The sequence below is a fragment of the Salvelinus namaycush genome, chromosome 21, assembly GCF_016432855.1.
Source record: "Salvelinus namaycush isolate Seneca chromosome 21, SaNama_1.0, whole genome shotgun sequence".
NCBI classification, from domain to species: Eukaryota; Metazoa; Chordata; class Actinopteri; order Salmoniformes; family Salmonidae; genus Salvelinus; species Salvelinus namaycush.
In genome coordinates this window covers 43182378-43193700 of record NC_052327.1, presented here as the reverse complement: position 1 = coordinate 43193700, position 11323 = coordinate 43182378, and the positions used below count along the sequence as shown (strand labels likewise).

Genomic DNA, 11323 nt, shown 5'->3' with positions numbered 1-11323 from the left:
AGTGCAAATCAATCCCAGAACAACAGCAAAGGACCTTGTGAAGATGCTGAAGGAAACGGGTACAAAAATCTATATCCACAGTAAAACGAGTCCTATATCGACATAACCTGAAAGGCCGCTCAGCAAGGAAGAAGCCACTGCTCCAAAACTGCCATAAAAAAAGACAGACTACGGTTTGCAACTGCACTCTGGTCTGATGAAACAAAAATACTACTGTTTGGCCATAATGACCATCGTTATGTTTGGAGGAAAAAGGGGGAGCCTTGCAAGCAGAAGAACACCATCCCAACCGTGAAGCACGAGGGTGGCAGCATCATGTTGTGGGGGTGCTTTGCTGCAGGAGGGACTGGTGCACTTCACAAAATAGATGGCTTCATGAGGAAGGGAAATTACGTGGATATGTTGAAGCAACATCTCAAGACAGTCACGAAGTTAAAGCTTGGTCGCAAATGGGTCTTCCAAATGGACATTGACCCCAAGCATACTTCCAAAGTTGGGCAAAATGGCTTAAGGACAACAAAGTCAAGGTATTGGAGTGGCCATCACAAAGCCCTGATCTCAATCCTATAGAAAATTTGTGGGCAGAATTTAAAAAAAGTGTGTGCGAGCAAGGAGGCCTACAAACCTTTCTCAGTTACACCAGCTCTGTCAGGAGGAATGGGCCAAAATCCACCCAATTTGTTGTGGGAAGCTTGTGGAAGGCTACCCTAAACGTTCGACCCAAGTTAACGGGATCTCAGCCGTAAGAAGTTAACGGGATCGACATGACAACAGCCAGTGAAAGTGCAGGGCGCCAAATTCAACAGAAATCTCATAATTAAAATTCCTCAAACATACAAGTATTTTACACCATTTTAAAGATAAACTCGTTGTTAATGCCACCACAGTGTCTGATTTCAAAAAGGCTTTAGGACGAAAGCACATCATTTGATTATGTTAGGTCAGTACCTAGTCACAGAAAAACAGCCATTTTTCCAGCCAAAGAGGAGTCACAAAAAGCAGAAAGAGAAAAAAGTAATCACTAACCTTTGATGATCTTCATCAGATGACACTCATAGGACTTCATGTTACACAATACATGTATGTTTTGTTCGATAAAGTTAATATTTATATCAAAAAATCTTAGTTTACATTGGCGCGTTGTGTTCCTTGCTTGCACACACTTTTTTTTCTCTTTCTGCTTGTTTTTGCCTCCAAAACATCCGGTGATTTTGCACAGAGCCACATCAATTTACAGAAATACTCATAATAAACATTGATAAAAGATACAAGTGTTATACATGGAACTTTAGATAAACTTCTCCTTAATGCAACCGCTGTGTCAGATATCAAAAAAGCTTTACGGAAAAAGCACACCATGCAATAATCTGAGTACGGCGCTCAGACACAAAAGCAAGCCATACATGTACCCGCCATGTTGTGTAGTCAACAGAAGTCAGAAATGGCATTATAAATATTCACTTACCTTTGATGATCATCAGAATGCACTCCCAGGAAATCGCAGTTCCACAATAAATGTTTGTTTTGTTCGATAAAGTCCATAATTTATGTCCAAATATCTCCTTTTTGTTCGCGCCTTCAGTTCACAAATCCAAATTCACGACGCGCAGGCCAGACGAAAAGTAAAAACATTCCATTACAGTTCGTAGAAACATGTCAAACGATGTATAGAATCAATCTTTAGGATGTTATTAACATAAATCGTCAATAATGTTTCAACCGGAGAATTCCTTTGTCTTTAGAAATGAAAAGGAACGCAGCTACCTCTCACGGGAGCGCACCTGAATGAGCTCATGGCCTTCTGGCAGACCCCTTACTCAATCAGCTCTTATTCTCTCCTGCTTTACAGTAGAAGCCTGAAACAAGGTTCTAAAGACTAGTGGAAGCCTTAGGAAGTGCAATCGAACCAAATGTCCACTGTATCTTGGATAGGCAAAGAGTTGAAAAACTACAAACCTCAGATTCCCACTTCCTGTTTGGATTTTTTTCTCAGGTTGTTGCCTACCATATGAGTTCTGTTATACTCACAGACATCATTCAAACAGTTTTAGAAACTTCAGTGTTTTCTATCCAAATCTACTAATAATATGCATATCTTAGCTTCTGGGCCTGAGTATCAGGCAGTTTACTCTGGGCACCTTATTTATCCAAGCTACTCAATACTGCCCCCAAGCCATAAGAAGTTAAACAATTTAAAGGCAATGCTACCAAATACTAATTGAGTGCATGTAAACTTCTGACCCACTGGAAATGTGATAAAAGAAATAAATCACTCTACTATCATTCTGACATTTCACATTTTTTAAATGAAGTGGTGATGGTAACTGACCTAAGACAGGTAATTTTTACTCTGATTAAATGTCAGGAATTGTGAAAAACTGAGTTTAAATGTATTTGGCTAAGGTATATGTAAACTTCAACAGTATGTGTGTGTGTGTGTGTGTGTGTGTGTGTATATATATATAATTATCTTGAAATGGTTTGTAAACTTCATAAATAATGAATTCAATATCTACCATATTGAAACTTAATATAAATATTTAATTTGAATATAAAATTACATTAATATTTTATTTGAAACCTGAACTTAATATTCATTCAATTCAGATTCAAATCATGAAATACAACTTCAATTTATGAATTAAATTTTTCAATTTGTGCATTAAACATTAAAAAATATTAAATTGCCAAGGTAATATCGTAACACAAATTCAAATACTATTTATGTTGGCACTGAAAAGCGCTCCATACTATAGCACACAATATTTTACATAGAGCAGGTTTTTAAAAGACCTAAGAGTTGTCTGCTTCGTGTTTTACTTATGCCATAAAAAAACTCAAATCAAATTTTATTGGTCACATATACATGGTTAGCAGATGTTAACGCGAGTGTAGCGAAATGCTTGTGCTTCTAGTTCCGACCATGCAGTAATATCTAACAATTTCACAACAACTACCTTACACACACACACGTGTAAAGGAATGAATAAGAATCTGTACATATAAATATATGGATGAGCGATGGCCGGCATAGGCATGATGCAGTAGATGGTATAGAGTACAGTATATGAGTAATGTAGGGTATCTAAACATTATATAAAGTGGCATTGTTTAAAGTGATTAGTGATACATTTATTACATCCAATTTTTAATTATTAAAGTGGCTAGAGATTTGAGTCAGTATGTTGGCAGCAGCCACTCAATGTTAGTCTGATGGCCTTGAGATTAGAGGTCGACCGATTAATCGGAATGGCCGATTAATTAGGGCCGATTTCAAGTTTTCATAACAATTGGTAATCGTTATTTTTGGACACCGATTGTGGATTTTTTTTACACCTTTATTTAACTAGGCAAGTCAGTTAAGAACACATTCTTATTTTCAATGACGGCCTAGGAACGGGTTAACTGCCATGTTCAGGGGCAGAACGACAGATTTACCTTGTCAGCTCGGGGATTAGTTTTTGCAAACTTCCGGTTACTAGTCCAACGCTCTAACCACCTGCCTTACATTGCACTCCACGAGGAGACTGCGTGGTAGGCTGACTACCTGTTACGCGAGGGAAGCAAGAAGCCAAGGTAAGTTGCTAGCTAGCATTAAACTTCTTATAAAAAAACAATCTTAACAATCACTAGTTAACTACACATGGTTGATGATATTACTAGTTTATCTAGCGTGTCCTGCGTTGCATATAACCAATGCGGTGCCTATTAATTTTTCATCGAATCACAGCCTACTATGCCAAACGGGTGATGATTTAACATGCACATTCGCGAAAAAAAGCACTGGCGTTGCACCAATGTGTACCTAAACATCAATGCCTTTCTTTAAAATCAATACACAAGTATATATTTTTAAACCTGCATATTTAGTTAATATTGCCTGCTAACATTAATTTCTTTTAACTAGGGACATTGTGTCACTTCTCTTGCGTTCCGTGCAAGCAGTCAGGGTATATGAGCAGTTTGGGGCGCCTGGCTCGTTGCGAACTGTGTGAAGTCTATTTATTCCTAACAAAGACCGTAATTAATTTGCCAGAATTGTACATATTTATGACATAACATTGAAGGTTGTACAATGTAACAGCAATATTTAGACTTAGGGATGCCACCCATTAGATAAAATACAGAACCGTTCCGTATTTCACTGAAAGAATAAACGCTTTGTTTTCGAAATGATAGTTTCCGGATTCGACCATATTAATGACCAAAGGCTCGTATTTCTGTGTTTTATTATGTTATAATTAAGTCTATGATTTGATAGAGCAGTCTGACTGAGCGATGGTAGGCAGCAGCAGGCTCGTAAGCATTCATTCAACAGCACTTTCGTGCGTTTGCCAGCAGCTCTTCGCTGTGCTTCAAGCATTGAGCTGTTTATGACTTCAAGCCTATCAACTCCCGAGATTAGGCTGGTGTAACCGATGTGAAATGGCTAGCTAGTTAGCGGGTTGCACGCTAATAGCGTTTCAATCGGTGCCGTCACTCGCTCTGAGACCTTGAAGTAGTTGTTCCCCTTGCTTTGCAAGGGCCGCGGCTTTTGTGGAGCGATGGGTAACGATGCTTCGTGGGTGACTGTTGTTGATGTGTGCAGAGGGTCCCTGGTTCGCGCCCGGGGCGAGGGGACGGACTAAAGTTAAACTGTTACACTTTCATATGTTCTCATGTTCTGAGCAAGGAACTTAAACGTTAGCTTTCTTACATGGCACATATTGCACTTTTACTTTCTTCTCCAACACTTTGTTTTTGCATTATTTAAACCAAATTGAACATGTTTCATTATTTATTTGAGGCTAAGTTGATTTTATTGATGTATTAAGTTAAAATAAGTGTTCATTCAGTATTGTTGTAATTGTCATTATTACAAACAAATAAAAATAAAAATATTTAAATTTAAAAAAACGGTTGATTAAATCGGTATCAGCTTTTTTTGGTCCACCAATAACCGTTATCGGCGTTGAAAAATCATAATCGGTCGACCTCTACTTGAGATAGCTGTTTTTCAGTCTCTCGGTCCCAGCTTTGATGCACCTGTACTGACCTCGCCTTCTGGATGATAGCGGGGTGAACAGGCAGTGGCTCGGGCGGTTGTTGTCCTTCATGATCTTTTTGGCCTTCCTGTGACATAGGGTGGTGTAGATGTCCTGGAGGGCAGGTAGTTTGCCCCCGGTGATGCGTTGTGCAGACCTCACTACCCTCTGGAGAGCCTTACGGTTGTGGGCGGAGCAGTTGCCATACCAGGCGGTGATACAGCCCGACAGGATGCTCTCGATTGTGCATCTGTAAAAGTTTGAGAGTGTTTTTGGTGACAAGCCAAATTTCTTCAGCCTCCTGAGGTTGAAGAGGCGCTGTTGCGCCTTCTTCACCACGCTGTCTGTGTGGGTGGACCATTTCAGTTTGTCCTTGATGTGTACGCCAAGGAACTTCAAAAAACGTTCCACCTTCTCCACTACTGTCCCGTCAATGTGGATGGGGGGGGGTGCTCCCTATCCTGCTGTTTCCTGAAGTCCACGAGCATCTCCTTTTTTGTTGACATTGCAATACTGGTATCGTCACAGCCCTATAAAACACTCAGTGGGACTTTTAGGCCACAAGCTTTCTACCAATATCTCAAACATGTGCTATTCACTCCAAAATTGCTTTCAAAAGCAAAGGCTTTACTGTGATTTAGGCTTTGATGGGGAAATCTGTGATTTATAATGCTGCACAGCAGAGAGGAAAACACTGCCGTGATAACTTCCACTGGAGCTGTGAGGATCTCCCGGGCGAAGCTACTGATCAAAGCCGGGAGATGAGTCACAAGTGACATGTTATGCAACTTTCACTTCACATGCAGTGGGATACGGCGGGGACATCAATGGAGTATGTGGCAAAAAATAAAATTAAAATCACATTGTATGGCAGAATGGGTTGCAGACCAGCTTTTACAGCGACACAATACCCTCACAGGCTCACACACAAAACCTTTACCATTGAGTAAAGAAAGTAGAGGCAGTGTTATCTGTATGTAGGCACTGTTTGAAGTGTATGCTATTGTAGGCAGTAGTAGCGACTATTAAAACCCAGTGCGAACCAGGGCTGGCAATTGCCAGGGACCTCACAACATGATATCACAATAGTAAGGTGCCGATACGATATGCATTTCGACTCTCAATGTATTGCAATTCAATGTACCGAACATATTGCTCACCATGTCTGCTGTAGAGGGACAACAGAGAGCGATGAGAAAAATCAGTCAAGGAAATAAGTGCTGAAAACATGTTGGCTCACTATTTGTAAAGAAGATGGAGAAAAAGTGATAGGATGAACAATACCAGTTTTGGCATATTGCGCCTAGGAATTTTCAATTCTCCCTGACTGCTTAGCTGACTGTGTATTACAAATGTGACTGATGTACCCATTGATGGATTTATCAGTTCATTGATTTATGACAGTTGCTTAGCCAACACTACCCAAGAGGAAATGACCTCAACCCACTTGTGCAAGACCTTATATTCGAGATCTAAATATGCTTTCCCCCAGTGCTTACAGTAACACTATGGGTAAACACTGCTTCTTTCAATGGCTTGCATGCAAAGGTAACACGGGAAGCTGTGTCACACCAGACTGCACTTCCTGTAGCAGGTTATCGTTTTTAGTAATGAATCTTGTTCTGAAGGCAGGTCTGCAGAGCACTAGCTAAGTCATAAAATCTGATTTTAAAACTAACCACACGGCTAACCGGAATGCCTAACCCCTAATCTTAGATTAAGGAGCAAAAAACTAATTTTTGTTTGCATGAATTTGTACAATATAGCCAGTTTAGACTTTGCAGCTGGCCCATCTAGCAGAAATCGCTCAGTTCTGCCTCCAGGGCAAGATTCATGACAAACGTCAACCTGCCCGCTAACTGTTTTCAGCGAATGGGGTAGGGTGGGGGGTGTCAAACAGAAAGCAGTCATCCCATATAGAACTGGAATAATATTCGGAAAAATAGTAAGGTGATCACCATCACCAGACTTATAAAAAGATAATAAATAAACACATAACTACAGCCATATAATTATATGTCAGACTTTATTAAAAACATTTTTGGTGTGGTTTGTAAAATAGCACTTACTGTTAAAGGGAAGCGACAGCAGTCTCAGCAGTGTATTCAGGGAGACGTCAAGGCAACGTGTCGCCTCCCGCAGAGGTTCTGCAGGTGTGTCATCAACACCACAGGACCAGTGCTACTTTCTGCATCTGAGCCTGAGACTCAAAGACGAGTCGAGCGACACAAGTGTGTAGCAAATTGACTGAGGTGTCTGTGTGGGAGAGACTAATGTACGTGTATGAGAGAGAAAGATCTCAAGCTCATTCCCAAGCAACCGTTCCAACCACAACACGGAGAACCACAAAAATACTTTACACCTGCAAAACATGACCATGTCCTTGCAAGCCTAAATATTGTGGAGCAATATAATGTCTGACATTCAGGTATTCTGTGTGAGCAACCTGAAAGAGGACAGCACTCACACACACTAGGGCTGCACGATATTGGCCCCCAAAAAATCTAACAGAAATTTAAAATAAATATATATATATGATTCTACTTTGTATCCCTCATTTACTCAAGTGTTTCCTTTATCTGTAGAACGGACGAAGAAGTATAGCTTGAGTCACAGGAAAATGGAATATAACGTTGCGGATAAAGTCTGGAATGACAATTTAATGTGTACAACATCTAAAGACCTGCATCACTATTACCAAAAGGACGTATTTGGGTGTTTTTGGAGCCTTTGTTCATGTTTTTTCAGGGCCTCCATACTACACAACAAGGATGAGGAAGTGATTTGCTGTTTGGGGTAAATTTCTCAAAAACATGTGTATTAACACAAAAAGGTGTCTGGACCCTTTGATAACATTCAATTTACATCAAAACGTTTGATTTGGTTGTAAAACATAAATAAATGAACTTCTACTTTAAAGTGGATCTAACAGCAAGGAGGAGGAACTTTTCTGCTTGAGTGAGGGGCAAGGCTTGCTGTATGTGGGAAGCAGTTGCAAGATGAGAAAAAAAGTAAATTATCAAATCGGACGTTACACATGCGACTGTGGCGTTTCAAAACTATTTAATACAATATGAATCTCTTGCAAAATGGATATTGCACGTCAATATTGAGATTTCGATGTAAATTTGATTCATTGTGCAGCCCTAACATACGCACAGTGCCATTGATTACTATTGAGGGCCTTCAACCTGTCAGACACTGAGGCACGGTGAAATTTCCAAAACAGAAGAGCTTGGTAATTTTTCTTTCGTGCGACAATTAAAGGGTAGGAATCATGAGTTTTTACACACCAAATTAACACATTGTAGTAAAATACTTAGTAACTTAGGTAACCAGATTGTTACTACAACTACAAAAAGTTATGTTTTGGGGGTTTTACATATTTAACTTATTATCGAATATCTTCTAAACTAACCACAATGCAATATTTCGCAATGTCATATGGAAAATCTACTCTGCGTTAGCTAGCTCGAGCTGGTTAACGTTAGCCACTAGCCATGCAGAGTGTGTTGGCATTGGTGAGCTACAATCCACCAATCACGAAGAGGTGTGATCTAAACAAGCAATCAGATTCCCCACATGTGGGGGCCGCGTGATCTCCGTGAAGTAGGCTACCTGAGTTTTTCAACCTTGGCTTAGTACTAGTGCGCTACAGTAGCTGGACTGACATGATCATTACCATCTGCCTGGACTCTTCCCCTATGCCCAATGCAGTCTTCTGGACTACTCCCTCACTATATTGGATTAGCGGCCTCTCCCTCTGTAGGGCCTCTTTCCTTGGCTTTTCTTTGGTAGCTAACGCAACCGTCAAGTCTTGCCTCACTTTACTTTTTTGTTGTGTTCTGTGGGTTCCTGCCTGTGCTAGACTAGTTGGTGTTGTTCTCTGGCTTACTAAATTACTGAGCTATGTCGACCGTGGTGATTGGCTAGCTAGACAAGTTAGCTGGCTAGCAAGCTAAAATAATTCAATTTTGCTGGCTGACCAAGAACTGCATATACCTGTAACATTATTTGATAACTGGTTAGATGGCGTTACGTATTTCCAAAGCGTCGGCTTACTTTAATGTAGCTGTAAGCTAGGTGTTGATAGCAAATGGCAGACTCATGCAGTGCTAATGTAACGCTAGAAGGCTGGTAGGGCTAATGTTAGCTGGCTAGCAACCTTGCAAGCTGATTTGTAACAATATTCGTAAAGTATTTGCTTGCAAGTTGGCTGAAAATGAAATTGAAACGAGTAGTCATGACTGCAAATTATTTGGTTTTATTTGAAGTTACACATTTAAAGTTATTTCTGTTGGCGTTTACAATTTTGGGAATAGGCTGGCTTGACCAGTACTCTCAATTGCGTCACACCTTGCAAAATCAATTCTGGCATGACTTCGGCATTTTCGTCGATTGCATGTAATAACTAAAAAAATAGAAATGTGAGGTGTAACTTTGCATTGGGACTTCTGATGCGTATATTAATGCAAATCCATATGTTACGTTTACGCTCCCTACCCTTTAAGAATGGGCACAGTCTCCATACAGAACCTCACCAATCTGAGGTGACCTCAAGTCAGTAGGAGTGATCAATGAGACGGAAAAGAGGAAGAGAGAGGATGGAGATAAAAGGGTGGATAGAAGAGTGGAGGTCTTACCTGTGCTGCCTAATGTTTTGTAAAACCGGTACTCCAAATGCAGCTGTGGTGCCCTTGATTTGATTGGTTCCTGAAAGAATAATACAAAAAGGAAACACTTCAGTTGAAAGTGGGCTTTTCATTCAATACACAACATGAATTACACCTACAACAAATATGAAAATTATTTAAATTAATTATCATTCAAACAAATTACTTTCAAATTAAGATTCAGCAATTCATTAATTAGCATGTAGTTGACTATTAAAATAAATATTTTTTAAATAAAATATATCATGATTTTGATAGCTGCTCATTGGGTCAATTCACTTTAGAAAGAGGATAATCTCATAAGGGAAATAATCAGAAATAAGGCTTGGGTGGTATACCGGGGTATTTGAAAATAGCAATGGGATGGTTTTTCAATACAGTTGAAACAATTCTTTAGTTTCTCAGTACATCTTAATATTTGTATATCTCTAAGTAAATACCTGCAGTCAACTTGTGCAATGCATTAGGAGATGAAGCAGATTGCGTTCTTCATTTCACCGGTCACATTATTTTACATTATGAAGCTTAAGTATAGGGCAGCGCACAATTGGCCCAGCGTTGTCCCGGTTAGGGGAGGGTTTGGCTGGGGTAGACCGTCAATTTTTATTTTACAATGTTTACATTCATTTTATTTCACCAGGTAGGCCAGTTGAGAACAAGTTCTCATTTACAACTGCAACCTGGCCAAGAAAGCAAATAAATGTTAAATAAAAAAATATTAAAATAAGATTTTGTTCTTAACTGACTTGCCTAGCTAAATAACGGTTAAATAAAATCAAAATTAAGTAGCTCCCCAGAACAGCTGAGCCAGTCACGTTTGATTGTAAATAGCACAATGGGAGAAAACGGGAGCAGGTCCAGCAGTGTATTTACAGGGGTCGTGTTTTATATTGAAAGTCAAATTTTTTTTTTTTTTCAATAGAGTGATCAGGGTCATGCAACTATAGTTTTCCTTCACAGAAGATACATTAGTGCAACTCATTCAGCAGAAAACAGCTTCATTTTTCATCAGATGACTACAGAAGTGCAACGCTATTTGAATGGCAGCCACAAGTAAATGAGATTACAATGAAAATGCAAGGTATTTTTTGCAAAAACGATGCATGACCATCATATTTCTAATGTTTAGGCCTATCATAGAAAGAACGTAGCCAGCTATATTTCCTAATGTTTTGTTTAATTAAATCAGCTCATCTTGCATTTTACGAGAAAAGTACTGGAGAAATGTAGCTACACACCAGTCAGAGCCCTGTCTTGCTGATAGAATGCACATTTTGTGAATTCTCAGAATTTAGAAGCGCAACTGAAGCACAAAATTAGTTGGATGCCGAGCAGAAATTACAACAAGTAGTATTTTAGATCTATGCTTACAAAATGCAGCAAGGTATTTGTTATGCGTTTTATATATTTTTCCTGCGCGGAAAAAACGCAGAACTCTGCGTTAGCAAGTTCAACTCAGGGGTCGTGTTATCTTAGTAAGTGACTGAATTAATAAGGTGACGGGGCATCATATTGTGTTAGCTTTCTGCCATGTTTGAAAAGTCAAAGCCCTTTGGATAAGTTATTTGTACAGCTGCCACTGTTATCTTGATTTCCTTGTGTTTTTTTCTTCAGTTCGTTCTTGGC

The 11323-nt window shown here is 39.5% G+C and overlaps 1 protein-coding gene across 2 annotated transcripts in view; it reads right to left on the bottom strand.

Moving 5' to 3' along the window:
- LOC120066388 (casein kinase I-like) overlaps nt 1–11323 on the bottom strand; it is a 76012-nt gene that overhangs the window by 46987 nt on the left and 17702 nt on the right. For both annotated transcript variants that reach the window (XM_039017724.1, XM_039017725.1), the window contains exon 4: nt 9668–9737. In XM_039017724.1, coding sequence (XP_038873652.1) covers nt 9668–9737 — 70 coding nt within the window. The remainder of the gene's footprint in view (nt 1–9667; nt 9738–11323) is intronic.